Source organism: Hylobates moloch, unplaced genomic scaffold (assembly GCF_009828535.3).
Source record: "Hylobates moloch isolate HMO894 unplaced genomic scaffold, HMol_V3 SCAFFOLD_16, whole genome shotgun sequence".
Classification (NCBI taxonomy): Eukaryota; Metazoa; Chordata; class Mammalia; order Primates; family Hylobatidae; genus Hylobates; species Hylobates moloch.
Window position 1 is genome coordinate 27,082,358 of NW_026652291.1, and position 16,528 is coordinate 27,098,885.

The 16,528-nt window shown below is 44.3% G+C and overlaps 1 protein-coding gene across 30 annotated transcripts in view; it reads right to left on the reverse strand.

Annotated features, from left to right (window-relative positions):
• NRXN3 (neurexin 3) overlaps positions 1-16,528 on the reverse strand; it is a 1,690,724-nt gene that overhangs the window by 1,568,579 nt on the left and 105,617 nt on the right. For 27 of the 30 annotated variants that reach the window (XM_032180353.2, XM_032180331.2, XM_032180336.2 and 24 more), the window contains exon 3: positions 14,456-14,473. The exons of the other annotated variants lie outside the window; for them this stretch is intronic. In XM_032180353.2, coding sequence (XP_032036244.1) covers positions 14,456-14,473 — 18 coding nt within the window. The remainder of the gene's footprint in view (positions 1-14,455; positions 14,474-16,528) is intronic. 30 annotated transcript variants of the gene reach the window in all.

The following is a 16,528-nucleotide window of genomic DNA, read 5'->3' on the forward strand; positions in this document are numbered from 1 at the left end:
GAGACGGAGTCTCACTCTGTTGCCCAGGCTAAAGTGCAATGGTGCAATCTCGGCTTACTGCAACCTCCGCCTCCCAGATTCAAATGATTCTCCTGCCTCAACCTTCTGAGTAGCTAGGATTACAGGTGTGTGCCACCATGCCTGGCTAAATTTTGTATTTTTCAGTAGAGATGGGATTTCACCATGTTAGCCAGGCTGGTGTTGAACTCCTGACCTCAGGTGATCTGCCCGCTGCAGCTTTCCAAAGTGCTGGGATCACAGGCATGAGCCACCACACCCAGCCTGACACGAGCTTTGTAACAGTTGTTGTTGATGTTATTTTTATTATGCTATGGAAATATACTGACATGTAAAGCAATACCTATTATAGTACCTGACAGACAATAGGTGTTCAGTGTGTGTTTGATGATTGAATGAGGATTGAATGGATAATTGCTAAGTGTCAAATGATTAATTCAGACAATAAGACCAGTAGGGACTATAAAGAGGCTTCCAGGTGTTCAGAAAAGGTTTCTGGAGGACAGAGGAATTTTTAACAGGTCTTGGAAAATGGTTTAGGGTTTAGATGGAGGACACTCCAGGTAGCAGCACGAGCTACCAGGATCATAAAGTGCATTGGTAAGGACTTTTCTGTTCAGCTTTTCAGAAGCAACCAGGACACTGCCAGGCATGTGATTGAGACATAACAGCATGCTATACAAATAAAGGAATGAATACATATGCATAGTTCATACAGGGAGAAAGTGAAAGATGATCCTAGAATCAGAGTATGGAGGTCTGGAGTTTCAAGGCTAAGCAAAGTGGACTTGATCTTGTCACTGATGGGAGACATTGAGGGTTCATGGGCAAAAGAAAAACCCAAGGAAGATGTTATCGAAGAAGATTATTTTTGCAATACTGTGAATGAGATGGATCAGGGGGAAAGAGACAGAGGCACAGAGATCAGTTACAGGGGAAGGGCCTAAATTAGTATCATGGCAGTGGGAAAGAAAAGAAAAAAGAGGATTGAACAGGCTTCGGTGATGGATGAGATGCTTTAGGAGAGGGCTGGATGGGAGACTGGGGGAAACAGTAACAGAAATAGGAAGGTGGGATGGAGTAGGGGGATGGATTCAAGGTGGTGGGGACAATAAGTTCTGTTTGACACATAAAGAACTGAAAGGAGGAATTAGTCAAGCAAAAGATCCGGTGTGCCCTTAACAATGTAAGACTACAGTCTGAGAGAGAGTCAGGACAAATATTAATATAAGGGCTTCTCACAACCCCATTCATAGATGAGAGGGGCAGCACCTGTGTCAGTGAATGACACCTCAAAGGAAAAGGGCTTGGAGCCCTGAGTCTTAACCTGGGAGGAGTGGGGAAATATTAAGATATCCTGGAGGTTCTTTTTTTCCAAGTATATTCAACATTAAGATATAAATGTTGAAATAATTTTACATTTAAAAAAAGGAAAAGGAACTATATGGCTTTCCAACATAAATTATAGAAAACAATGCTCAAAAAATCTTAACTGAGTAGGATATAATTAGCAAGAAAGGAAACAGAGTCTGTGCTAGGTATGCATTCTGTATGTCGTAGATAAGGAAGGGGTAAAAATGAAGATGGACCTCCTAGTCGACCTCAGAAACAGGGGGTCAAAATGCCTGCCCATCAGCAGCAATCTCCCAGGCCACACAGCCCTAGGACCAGCACCCTGGCTGATTTTGGAGTTTGGCATTTATTCTGGGCTTGATATTCCAGGGCTGCCAAAAGAAAAGGCACAGGCTAAAACGGGGGCTCATGGAAGCAGAGGGGACCACACCTTTCCAAAACAGTCTCACCATTGGTTCTGGCTTTGAACAGATCTTCAGCTATGACTCAAAATGCAGCACCATTAAAGTTCACCTAAGGAAATTAGGAATTGCCAATGTCAAATTCTTATGGAACTACAATTCCTTTTTTAAAAAATAATTACAAAAATATAAGAAAGCAACGGAAGTGTCTCCTGTTTGATGTCACACCCTGAAAAAGTGCTACTCCAGCTGGATCCCAACAGGATGTCTGATACTTTTGACCCTTCCACCTCCCTCTTTCTAGTCCTATTAATATATTCCACCCTTCCTGTACCTGCCTATCTGTGGCACACAGGTTCTCGGGGTACATAGAGGAATAAGAAGAGAAAAAGATCACCAGGAGATAAGACATACAAAGTTGAAATTGCCTTAGAATAGACTGCAAATCATATGTAAATTATATGCAAAGTACACGTAAGGCCCTCTAAACTATGTTACACCCTTTGGGAAAATCCCCATGGAGATAGCTATAGCTGCTTTTGCAGCTCGGGAAAATGGAAATGGCTATGAAAGCAAAGTCATTTGTAAGCGGCTGTGGCCATCATGAAGCCTGTCATGAGAATGACTAATACAGAGAATAGAAACCATTTACTGAAACAGGCAAGAGGAAGATGTAATGTTCAGGAACCAGGCCAGAAGTTGAAAGCCTCCATCATTTAAGTTAATATTGTCTCCCCCTTAAATCTATAATATCCCACCCACCTCAGATGGTTTTCAAATCCATCCTTCTTTCCTTCACCCTGGCTGGGTAACTGACAAAAGCATTTCAGGGAAGGAAGGAAGTCACTCACAAGGGGAGAAAAAAAGAAAAAGATTCAGCAAAGAAGAAAAAAAAAGTTATCTCTGCCAAGACTTTTATTTCACTCGCTTTCAGAGTAACTTTTATCTCAGTAAAAAATCCACATATATCATCTCTTTTTTTCATAGTGAAGTAGAGAAATTAAATGTCACTAATTGCTGCAAGTGCCAAGTGCCAACGATGAATTCTTATGAAGCCACAAGGACTTTTTAAAAGAGTAATTACATAAAATCAGAAGGTCATAGAAACATTCACCTGATGTTTCTGGAAGAACTCAGGAGATATTGAAGGAGGAAGAGGGTGGGCCCCCGAATTTACAGAAGCCAAAAGTGTCTGTAGGGTGACCAGGAATTTGGAAAAGAGAGAAAGGGGAAAAAAATCTCATGTTGTTCAATTTGCATTTTAAAGAGGAAAGTGGCTTGATAACCCTCCCAAAAATGACCTGGGAAAGGAAGAATTTCATCTTCCAGTTGAAATACACATCTTATCATTTTAAGCACTAAAGAGAAGGAATTCAGTTAACTCGGTAAAGAGAATTACAATAACAGCTAATATCTGTTGGTTGTTTATCACAGACGAGACATGGCTATGTGTTATCTCATTAAATACAGCTCTACGGGAAAGACATTGCTATACCACTAATTTTACACGTGAGAAAACCGAGGCTGAGAGCTAAAGTCACACTACCTTAGTGAGGGGTGAAGTGAGGACTCGGCACCAGCAGATGGACTTTCCAGCCTGTGATGGTAACCATGACACCAGTTACCCCCTCTAGTTCAGTGCCAATGGAGAAGAAAGGAGACATATTTCAGAGAATCCAGAAGCAGAAAATAGTGCCTAGACATCAGCTTCATTTATGGCCCTGGCTCAGCATGGTTTAAAGGGCCCTGGGAAGCCCTTTTAAATGACTATCTTCTCCCTTTCCTCAATCCTCATCCACAGAATCTACTAAAACTTGAAGTTTTTCCTTCCCCAAGTTATCTAGTGGCATAAAGCCACTTCCCTCTTTAAAATGCAGATTTAAACATGAGACACACTCAGACTCCTCAGTCATGGATACTGTCATGTATGAGATCATCAGGCCAGCCAGGTTAAAGGTCTCTCATCCAAGACAGGGGCATGCACAGGAGCTTTTGAATAGAGAAAGTCAAGAGACATGCAGACTGAAGAAGTCTGCCACCATGGGCAGGAGGGAGGGCACAGGGGACAGGGTGGGATTGAGAAGAATGCGTACAGGAAAGGGGAAGGGTCAGAAGAAACCTTCTACCTAAGTTCCCCCCCATCTTTTTTTTTTTTTTTTTTGAGACAAGATCTCACTCTGTTGCCCAGGCTAGAGTGCAGTGGCACAATCGTGAATCGTGGATCACTGCAGCCTCAAACTCCTGGGCTCAAGCGAACCTCCCACCTCAGCCTCCTGACTAGCTGCAATTACAGGCAAAATCCATAATTTTGTCTCAGACCAGCCCTTCCTTGAGTAATTCCCTGACCTTCACTGTGAACCTGAATCTACTTTTTCTGCCCAGGGTTCGCTAGTTCCTTACAGCAGAGCCTAGGCCTGCTCCACATTTGGATCAATGATGTGTCTGAAGACATTCATGACATGCTGTCTGGATGTTGTGATGACCTCAACCTGAAAGTACCTAATTTGTTATATATAAGAATTAGGGTCTAGAAGAATGAGAATAGGCAAAAGTGAAATTTAATTTTAAGGACTAAATGTAAATTTTGGCACTAAGTGCAATCCTCTACCCACCAGAATAAAAATGTTCAAAAGTCTCGCCTTTTCTCAGCATTGTCTGTACCAGACATAAGGTTTTGGTTCAGTGTATGTTGCCATTCATTAGGGGAGGCATTAGTCAAGTGGAGTATTAATTCCAAAGGAGAATACCTAGGATCATGAGGGACCCAAAACATGTCAACATGCAGAACAGCTCAAGGAACTACTATGTGCAGCTAACTTTGTAAAAAAAACTCATGTAAGAGCATGAGAGCTACGATTGAGCAGTTTTGTTTTGTTTTGTTTCTTTTTGAGATGGAGTCTCGCTCTGTCGCCAGGCTGGAGTGCAGTGGCACAATCTCAGCTCACTGCAACCTCTGCCTCCCAGGTTCAAGTGATTCTCCTGCCCCAGCCTCCCCAGTAGCTGGGATTACAGGCATCCGCCACCACGCCCAGCTAATTTCTGTATTTTTAGTAGAGACAGGGTTTCACCATGTTGGCCAGGATGGTCTTGATCTCTTGACCTTGTGATCTGCCCACCTCGGCCTCCCAAAGTGCTGGGATTACAGGTGTGAGCCACCGTGCCTGGTCCCCGTCAAGCGTTTTTAAAGTTGTACATGCATGATGGAAAAAAAAAAAAAAAACAAGCACATTTGGCATGAACAGTGGCTACTCAGGAGGCTGAGGCAGGAGAATCGCTTGAACTCGGGAGGCAGAGGTTGCAGTGAGCCGAGACTGCGCCACTGCACTCCAGCCCGGGCGAAAGAGCGAGACTCCATCTCAAAAAAAAAAAAAGGGAGTCCTGAGACCACTCTATAATGAACTGAACTGATCCCAATCATACTCATAATACTGTATGTGGTGTGGGCATCCTTCTTTGGAAAGGATGCAAAAAATAAAATGTGTCATTTTTCAGAGAACAATGACCTGGAAGAAAGAATTAAAACCCCTTGTAGGAGAATGCTTTAAAAAAAAACTGGAGATGTTTTAGCCTTTAGAAAAGAAGATCCTTAAAGACAAAAGCCCTGTCTTCAAACACTAGGAGTGTAATTAGAGCTATTCTATGTGTCTCCAAGGGCTGGAAGCCATACAGGTGGTGGAGGCAATAGCAACTAGGGATAAGAAAGAGCTTTCAAACATTCGGTGCTGTTGGAATGGAATGGAAAAGCTAAAGGAGCAATGAGTTGCTCATCTCTGAAGGGGTCCAAGCCAAGTCTGAATTAACTCTTACAGAAGAGATTCAAAAATTAGGTGCACAGAGAGCCTTGACAATCTATTGGGCCTCTTCCTTCCTTGAAATGCTGATTCTAACCACAGGTTTATGAGCACCTACAATGTGGCAGGTAGTGGGGATACAGGCATGGATAAATCTCTGTTCTCAAAGAGTAAGACACTGCTGTCCTTCAAGTGCCCACGGTAGCAGATAAGGGGGCCAGAAAATACACAGCTGACTATGGTGTATCATCATGATGGCTTTACTAGACCTACGGCCTAAAAGCCATGGGGAACTCAAAGGAAGATCATCATCCCATCTTCCCTTCTACCTCCTCTTCACAATCTCCCACACTACTCATGATATATGTGGGAGTATAAAATTGTGGTGAAGAGTGAAGCTTTCAGGTCCCTTCATCTTCAAGATGACTTTATTTTAAAACAGTGATTCTCAAACTTTGGTTGTATTAGAACCACCTGGGAGAACTATCTTAGTTTAGTGAGCCTGGATCTCATTCATTAGCTCTCCAAGTGATTCGGATGCATACCAGAGTTTGCAAACCAGTGCTCTCAATAATCCAAAGCCTGGATTCAAATTCCAGCTCCACCTCTCACTAATGGTGGGACTTCTGAGCAAGTTAACTTTGCACTTCCTTCTGCCTCTCATCTGAAAAATACCCGTAAAATTTCCTGCCTCTCATCTGTAAAACATCCTTTCAGAATCACTGTGACAATCACATGTAACCTATATGGAATACACTTAGCACAGTTCCTAGCACACAGGAAGGGCTCAAAAGCATGTAGTTATTGCTGCCATTATTTAGGGGACTGGTCTATCTAGGTCCTCTCTCTGCCCTGCCCTCCATCTCTTGCCAACACCATTTCTCTAATAAGCTGGCAGCATTAGCGGACCACCTGCCCAGTGCATCCTCAGATGCCTCCCTACATGGTCACAGTCAGCTAAGCTACCCCATAAAGGGACCCACTGCCCTGGACTCTCAGCTGCATTCTACCTCCTCACCCCTCCTGAGGCCTAGCCCAGCAAACTGACAAGCTTAGCCTCGTCCTTACCAGACCTCCCTAGGCAGGTCTGCAGACTGGGAGGATCTCCAAGCCTGTCCCAAACTAGCTGTGTGGCTTAGCTGAGTCGCGTGGGAGGTCTGTTGCCTCATTTCCCCCTCCTGGACAGGGAGGGAACTGGTCTAGAATAGTCTCTCAGTGGCCTCATCAATGACATTTTGAGCAGCACAAATCTTTGAATGAGGCTCTCCTGCATATCACAGCACATTTAGCATTCATTACCCCTTCCTTCTAAATGCCACTGCTGCCCTCAACACTGGAGCAACAAATAAACACCTCCGCCCATTTGGCAGGGGCAGGGGCAGGATACCACGAATGATTTTTCCAGCTAAAGCTCTGGCCTTGCCCTCCAGAACTGGGAAATGAAATGTGACCATAACCAATACCCCAGTGGGTCTGCCTGTCTAAGACAATAAAGGAGGGATTTCTAACAGCTCTAGAAAAAAGCACCAAGGCCCAGTGATCTGCATCCCTGAGTGAGCCAAAGCTGGAGGCAGGTTAAGAAGCAGCTCCTTACTCACACTTACTCATCGAGAACAGCTACAGGAGCCAGGGGGTCTTCCTGGGCCCCAGCCAGGCAATTGGCTGGGAATTGAGCACTGTTAGCCTAGCTGAGGGCCCCCTTCCAATCTAATTACATGCATTGGAGGTAGATTTCCCTGCAGCCTCCATCTCCCACTGAGCCAAGCCCAAGATGGGCACTGAATAAAGATTCATTCAATTACCTTCTGTCTCAGGGTGAACCCCAATAAAAAGCGGACTTCCTTTCAGCGGGATGTGGGATAAAACAAAGAGCTGAGTCCTAAGCACTGTTGATTCATTCAGGAAGTGTTTTTCTGTGCCTGCAATGTATTGGCAGAGTTCTAGGCTAAGAGGGCACAGTTGTAAACAGCAGTGTACCTTTGTGAAGTGTACACTCTAGTGGAACTCCCTAGGAGATGTCTCCTGGGCCGCACCTACCAGGGTTTGCATTCTATTCCACTACTTTTTACTGGATTGTATCAGTGAGGTACTTATTGTACCTGAGCCTCAATTTGTTCATGGGTGAAATGGGCCAAATAGCAATTTACCTCCTAGGGATGTCAAAAGCATTAGATGAGGCATGTAATACTTAATATTTCCATGCCTGGCTTAAAATACAAGCTCAACAATTTCAAATGTTTTTTATCATAAGGTAATAAGGAAGAAAAGCAAGTAGGAGTATTGCCCTAAAGAATAGCAAAGAAAAAACAAAATATCTCATAGGTACTACTAGAGTTAGGAGGTTTAAGTCTTTGGTAATGGAGAAGGCATTCTCCTGGTTGCTATTCCCCAAGGTATCTCAGTCAGATGGTCTAAGCACACAGCCTCAGAATCAAAGAAGCCTGAAAGGTCATCTGATTCTAATCTATCAGGTTAAAGAAAAGAAGCCTATTGCCCAGAGAGGTTACATGACTTGCCCAAGGGCGTACACCTCCTGGGAAAAGTGGCAGAACTACCAAGCAGAATTCCAGACTTGCATTTACATTCTGAAACTTACCATACCTGCTTCTGACCTTGGGCAAAGGATGCAATGTATTCGAGCTCAAGGTTCTTCATCGGTGAAGTGGTAGGTGCCTGGTAAAGAACTGCGGTTCTCTACAAAATATTGGTCCCCTTTGCCCCTTTTTACTGGTTCCTAAGCCCCACTTGAGAACAATGGCTGGGATCTAAGTTTGAGGGACCTCTTGATTGGAAGCACAAAGGGCAGGACAGATGGGAGAGAATACGCGACAGGAGAGAACAGCAGGTGTGTTTGGGGAGGTTCTACAGCACTGCGCAGGAGCATGCCTCAAGACAATTAGGAGACCAAGACACAGCTACAACAGTGGGTTGATTTTCCGTTTTTAAAAAAACCTTTCTGAGCCAAAGTATTTTCATCTATAAAATGGAAACATGTGCTTAAAGGATCAAATGGATAACTTATGTGAACCCCGAAAACCTGAGGTCTCAGTTAATTTAGAAAGCTTATTTTGCCAAAGTTGAGGACCCACTCTGACACAGCCTCAGAAAGTCCTGCTGACACATGCCCAAGGAGGTCCAAGCACAACTTAGTTTTATGTATTTTAAGGAGACATGAGATATCAATCAATGTATGTAAGAAGTACATTGGTTAGGTCTGGAAAGGCGGGACAACTTGAAGCAAAGGCAAGAAGCGAGGAGGGGGCTTCCAAGTCACAGATAGGTGAGAGATGAAGGGTTGCATTCTTTTGAGTTTCTGATTAGCCTTTCCAATGGAGGCAATCAGATATGCATCTAGCTCAGCGAGCAGCGGGGTGACTTTGAATAGGAGGCAGGTTTCCCCTAAGCAGTTCTCAGCTTGACTGTTCCCTTGAGTGATGTGGGAGCCCCAAGATTTATTTTCCTTTCACATTTATAATAATAGCTATTTTATATATGGCTAACTATGTGCCAGGCACTGTTCTAACACAAGCTCAAAACAACTCCATGAGGTAGGTTCTCTTATTGTCCCCATTTTGCAGATGAAAGAAGTGGAACCCCCACAAAGGTAAAGTAACTTGAATAGGTCACAGTGCCATGATAGAGACAGAGGTGGCAAACTTTTGTTTAATAAGAAGCCAGATCGTAAACACTTTAGAGACTGTGAGGTTCTATCACAAAGATGAAACTCTGCCTGGGCAGCTCAAAAGTAGCCGAAGACAGGCCAGGCAAGGTGGCTCACACCTGTAATCCCAGCACTTGGGGAGGCTGAGGCAGGTGGATCACAGGTGGTCAGGAGTTCGAGACCAGCCTGGCCAACATGGTGGAACCCCATCTCTACTAAAAATACAAAAATTTGCTGGGCGTGGTGGCACACACCTGTAATCCTCACTACTCGAGAGGCTGAGGCAGAAGAATTGCTTGAACCCGGGAGGCAGAGGTTGCAGTGAGCCGAGATTGCACCATTACATGCCAGCCTGGGTGACAAGAGTGAAACTCCATCTCAAAAAAAAAAAAAAAAAAAAAATGTTAGCCAGAGACAATGCATAAAGGAATAAAGGAATAGGTGTGGCTATGTTCCAAAAGAACTTTACGAGCATTGAAATTCAAATTTCATAAAATTTTTGTCTTACAAATTGTTCATCTTTTGACTGTTCCCAGCCATTTAAAAACGTAAAACACATTCTTAGCTTTCAAGCCATACAAAACCAGGCTGCAAGCTGGATTTGACCCTCAAGCTATAGTTTGCCAACTCCTGCTCCAACCTATGCTATCTTGCCTTACATCTACATGAAAGATGTAACATGTCAGACAGAGCGTGCCTGAACAGTGACCAGCGCAGACTAAGTGGTCAGTAAGTGTTCATTCTCGTTCCCTTCCCTAATCTCGTTCTCCTTCTTCCTCCCCACAACCAGATCAGATATCTCATTCTGTGCCCAGCACAAGAGAGGAAGACGAGGGCTTTAGCGAGGTGAACTGTAACTTCTCAGTAAAGACAGCCCTGTTGGTCCCAAATGGGAGGAGAGAGTGGGAATTTGAGCTCAGTGTGGCTCAAACTTTAATGAGTATACACCTAGAGGTCCTGATAAAATGCAGATTCTGATTCAGCAGGCCTGAGAATCTGCTGGTTGGTCCTGCAGGTCGCCCTGTGAGCAACAAGCTTCAAGCGCATCCCCTCTGTGTCCACAAACACAAGTCAGACTCGAGCTGCCTCCAAGCTTTGGGTTCAGGCTGGACTGAGTGGCTCCCTGGAGACAGGGCAAGGCCCAGGACACATAATCAGGTCCCCTCCCCAAGGACAGCCTGAGATGACTTACAATGGAGGAGGAACACAATACAGGGTGGAGATCAAGAGCGGGTAGGAGAAGGCTCCAGCAAAGGCGTCTGTTCCTTTGGCAACAGCAGACGGAGGCCTCCTGGGGGCCCAGCAGACAGAAGCCCCTCCCGCCGTGCCTGCCAGGGCTCTGATGGACGGAAGCAGGAGGCCTATTTCCTCATCGGGCCTCTGAATAACTAGGGCACTTCCACAAGGTCACAGTTATTCATTTAAATTCCAGGTCTAATCAGCAGGCAGAGCCTGAGAAATTATCCCTTCTGAGGAGAGAGGCTGTCATTGGAGCACCACAAACAGCCCCTCCAGGCAGGAGGGAGAAGCACTGGGGGAGGTAAGAAGAAGGGTCTCACACCCAGAGGTCCCAGAATTGTTCCCTGTGCTCTAACCCACTACTCTTCCCTCTTCCTCATCTCCAAATGGCTTCCAGAGAGTTCTAGAACAGGCGAAAAGCAGGGGAGGGTCAAAGGCAGGGCAGAGATGCCCACCTCTGCCCTACAAGCAGCCCAGGAAGACCAGTGACAAATCCCAGTGTACAAACGCATGGGATAAGGGACCTGACAGGGGTCCCTGCCAGGCCACAAATCGGTAACATGGCGTTGGATAGGTCCCTTCCCTTCTTGGGCCTCAGTTTGCACTCCTTGGTCAGGATACCCTTTAAGCTCCACCATGTCTTAGAACCCTACAAACTCAAAACTCCCCATGAGCTTGTGGCCATACTTCTTGATCAACAGAGATTTTTGAGGTTAAGCTCTGTGCCATGTGCTGTGCAAAGAGCTGGGAACGCAGACACAAATAGGACACAGCCTGGCCCACAGCTCTGTCACGTGAAAGGCAGGGTCTGGAAGAACAAGAGCACAAGCTTTGGAGGCAGACAGATCCGGGATCCTGGCCTAGTCACTAGCAGGAGGTGACCTGGGCAAGTTACTGAAGCTCCCTGCAGCAGCTTTTCTCCCTCTGTGCTGAGGACAGTAACACCAACCTGGAGGGGCTGACATGGAGGGTTAAGAGAATGTCAGAGCTGGGCTCCCGGGCCCTCTTCAGCACCTGCCAAGTGCTTATTGTTACTGTTATTATTCTGAACCTCCTCCCCAAAGGCTACAAGGAGGGAATGTGGATTTCACCCCATGACATGGAAGAAAATGTGCCTGCCCCTTTTTCCTGGGTGCCCTGGGCTCTTGCTCCAAGTCCCTAGCCTGTCTCTGGGACCTTGGGAAAGGTGTTGCCCACCAGGCCCCATCTCAGACTGCTTTACAGTAGGGTTACTTCTAACTCATCTCCTCCACATGTAAAATTAATCAATTAATCAATCGTCCCTTTATAGTCTTCCAGCGGCCTCTGGGTAAATAGTTACATTAGCTCATAAAATCCCCAACTTGACTTCCTGAGGGGAAGGAAAAAAGAGTCAGAGAACCGCTGAAGGCTTCTTGTTTCAGAACCACAGCGCTGCTGGCTCCAGAATGCCTGGCCAGGGGCTCAGAGAGGCAGGAGGCCCCCACCCCCCCTCGGCCAGGGCTGGGCACGCTCAGGCCACCTCCTGCCATGTCCAGGGCCACAAGGGAAGGGTCCAAACCAGTGATTTGCTTCAGGCTCAGAAACCACAAGAAAGCAAGGGGTTGGTGGGGCAACAAGATTGGTAATCAGCCCTTGACACTTCAAGGACAGAATGAAGAGCACAAGATCTGAAATTAGGCCGCAATCCCCTCTTGGCCCTGCCACTCAAGAGCTGGGTGACCGTCACACATCGTTTAACTTCCCTGGGCCCCAACTTCCTCAGCACTGAAATGATGCTCGGGCTACACACCTCAGAGAGATAAGAGAACAAAATGAGACAATAGCCATAAAATTGAAATGGTGTGGGTCAGGCTGGTCATAGTTGCTGTTATCTGAGGAAGGGTGACTCAGATCTCTACACCTTTGAAAGGATGGCAGAAGGCCTATGGGTCCACTGCGTTTCACTCCACCATGTTATCTCACCCAGGACCAATATGGCGCCTGTGTGAGCCTTAGAAAAAGATGCCCCTTTGGTCAGAGGCAGCCTCATGGGCACAAGCTTGGCAAGAGGAACACAGGCTGGATTCATACCCTCATTCACCCCCTTGGCTGGGAGACCCTATGCAGGGCCCAGCTCTATGTGGTGACCCCTGGTCACTTCTCTGCTGGGAACAAGAAAGAGAAGCCGCCACATGGCACTTTACAAACAAAACGAGGTGTTGGACTTATTCTCTCGCTTCCTTGAGGTTTCCCAGCAAATATCATCTTATCAGGGGGTACTTCCCTTACTACCTATTGTAAATTAGGGACTTCTCCTCTATCCTGCTTCAATTTTCTCCACAGCACTTCCCACCTACCCCCGATACTATATATATGTAATATATACATAACATGCATATACATGTGTATATATGTATGCATATAAAGTATATGTATATATACATAGATATGTGTGTGTCTGCATGTACATTTTAGATCATTGTCTGCCTCTGTCTAAAATAAATGGTCCATGAGGGCATGAATGTCTTCTGTTTTGTTCACTGTTTTGTGCCCATGGCCTAGAACAGTTCCTGGAACATAAATATTTGTTGAGTGAGTGATTGAACTAAAATATTATTAAATAGAAATAATAAACTTAATGGCAACTTCCTAGGAAATGCTTTCCTGGGCTTTGGTTCAAACACCAATTATTTTCAAAGGTAGGGAGCAGGCAGGAGAAAATGGAGAGAAACTCTCTGCACTAAGTAGAATAACTGTATTCTACTTTTATGTTGTGTAAGAGCCCACACAGAACAATAATCAGAAGAACACTACTTAAGTCTGGTTGATTATTTTAGATATTTAAGAACAATAAAAAGATAAATTCATTTGGAAAGAAGCCTGCTAATAAAGAAAATGTCACATTATCTCTAAGCAAAAACAAACAAATAAGCAATAGTCTCATTAGGAAATACTTACAAAATCTTTAATCACTGAGAATTTTCACTTACGGGTCCCAGTATGTTCCAATGGAGAGTCAGAAGTTCAAATCCCAGTGCTACCACTGACAAGCTCTATGACCGTGGGCAAAATTTCTTAACCTAACAGGCCCTAAATTTCCTGTACATTAAAATGAATATAATGATACTTTTCTTGTATTAATGCTATAAAAATTAAATGTTAAAAGGACTAAACAAGAAAACGTGAAAACACCTGGGATGATGCTCCCTTCCTATTTGGTCAAGTTAATTATTCTTTTTAACTGAAAGTTCTAGCCAGTTCAGAATACTCTCCAAACCATTCTAAGTCATCTGACACTTATCCATAAATGCCTGCATCAGTTCACATGATTCTATGTATGTGTGTGTGCATATATATTTGTCCATACACAGGCAATGCTTAAAACCAGGACTCTGGATGAAGACACACTTTAAAAAGAGAAATGCATAATTATTATAAAGGTGGTTCTTTAATTTTTCCATTGACAAAAACCATTTATTCAAACCATCCCACTTTTTTTTCCACAGTGAGCATGTATTATTTACATAACCAGGAAAAACAATAAATATTGCTGATTTCATTGTGAAAAAGACATTTCTTAGAATAAAAAGAAAGAAACCTCCTTTCACCCACATCATATTTTCCATGCTACGTGTGTCATATCTTCTGCTTTCAACCACATGAAGCTAGAGAAGATAAGCAGATGTGTGAAGGACAAAGCAAATGTTGTTCATTAAACTGGAGAATACATATCTAAGAACATCTTTACAAATACTTTCCCAAAAATGTTCATTTTCTGAATCACCCAGAAATACTAATGAGAAGGAAGTGATTATATTAAGTATGAGAACCATATTCCTTTGGCTTTAAAATGGTTCTTCAAAACCAATACAAATCCATTAATTCGAAGCATTTCTTCTTCTAAACCTAGATCAGTGAAAATGCAATATACTCAGAATTTTGTCTCTATAAAAGTCTCACTCAGACTCAAACCATGCACAATCTAGCAGACGGGAAATTCCCACAGCAGCTGTGCAAACACAAAGACTCACCTGGATCTTGACTGACATCTGTGGCAGCATTTTCAAAGGGAGGGAAAGGGAGAGAGGAGAGAAAAGGGGAGAAAAAGGAAGAAGAGTGTTAGCAGCACACACACACACAATGCAATGTGCCCTTGCATGACTATCAAGTTCATGCAAGCCCCAGAGGTACTCAGCTTCTGAGCACTTAGTTCTACCTTCACCCAAAAACCACCCATGCAAGCCGAGGGGCCAAGCTCCCTTTTCACTTTGCATGTAGCAAGAGAGGTAAGCTTCACATCTGTCCGGAAAGACATCATCCTGGAATCAGATAGGGCTTCAAAGAGCCAAGCAGACTGGAATCCTGCAAGAATATTGGTTAAAATATTCTGGTTGATTTCTGCACACTGACACCAAAGCAAATCCTCCTCCTCCTCTTCGGATACCAAACACTGGACATGAAGTCAAGCAAGGTTTCCCAGCAGAGAGAAAAAGTAAAAACGAACCATTCCCTTGAGAAACAAAGCAAAAGAGGCATAAGAATTAAGAGCAAGTTACAGATTTATTCACCACATAGGACTGAAGGACATAAGGTCACAAAATATTTACAATTCCCTGCCTCCCCAGTATACCCAGTGACCACACTTCATCACAGACAGCAGTGTGTGCATGAGATTGTGTGTGAGTAGATCATTCATCAAACAAATTGAAATCCTGCCTCCTACTTTAATTTTTTCCTTGCTTTTCACCCCAACACTAATGACAGAAATTGCCATTTGAAATCACTTTTGACAACTACGAATAAACACCCAACCCTAGATAGGTTGACATTTGAATTAAGCCAATGAACTTTCAGAAAATGAAGAACGGTTCACTCCTATCAGCCCCACGAACAACATAATCTCCTCCTTCTTCCCTCAAATGTGAAATAGAATCGGGCTGGGGAAGCACAACCCAGAGCAACCCAAGGCACTGTTAAAACCCCTAGACCCAACCTGAGAGGATATACCACAGCAGAGGAGAAGGAACAAGGAGCTGCTTCAGGAAACCAATGACCAACCTGGCAATCTTGGATAGCTCACTTAGAATCACTGAATGGTGGATCTGGAGTAGCCATAGACACTAAGTACCTAGTTTAGTTCTTTTTTGTTAAGATGGAGGATGAAAAAGTAGAGAGACTTGTATAAGGTCACACAGCTACTTCAGGGGCAGAGACTAGAAAATATCCTAGATCTCTTGCATCCCACCCAGTCCATCATTCATTCAACTGAAGCCTAGGTCCCTCAAGAGCATACAGGACCTGAATTTGGTTTGCAGATTAAAGTGATCATGCTGAAGCCATAGGGAAGCTGGGTGAGTGTCTCCCACCTGCCCTACGAGTGGGTCATGGTTTATTCTCTGTGCCTCTAATTTTCTGCCCGAACAGGATGGGTAATGTTCTTCATGCCAACCAATAATGAAACACCTGCAATCAGATTTGTAAAGCTCCAATGTGTCCTTGGGGCCCTTGCCCCAGGAAAATCCAGGTGCTGACCAACTAAGCTGTGCCCCAGAATAAACATACCCATAGCAACAGCTGAGCACTTCTCTAGCCCCCACTCTGCCTCCCCAGAAGCTGTATCTGCCCAAAGAAACTTCTAGAAAGCTCTGAATCATGCCTCAGTCACACCCCTCCCTTAAGGTTTTCTAGTGTGTTAGATTTAGGGATGAATGGCAGGAAGAAGAGAAGAGGTGGAAAGGGAAAAAGTGTTGTTATTGATGGATTGCCTAGAATAGATGTTAAAATACCCCTTAATTAAACAGGATATCAAACTATTTACATGTGGCCAAGTTCTGTGGCAGAAGAATGTCAACACCATTGTTCATACAAATAGGCTCTTTAGGGACACCAAGTCACAAGGAGACAGAATTCCTTGGAACTCCAAAGGTTTTTTGATACTGGTTACTTGCCCATTTGGGGATGTGGTTACAATCTTAAACTTCAGAGACAGACAGATCTGGGTTCAAATCCTAGCCTCTCTGTGGCCTTGGACCCATCATTAAACTTCTAAGAGTCATCTTCCTTGGCTATAAAATGAGAATGATATCAGAGCCTCCCTCATGGGG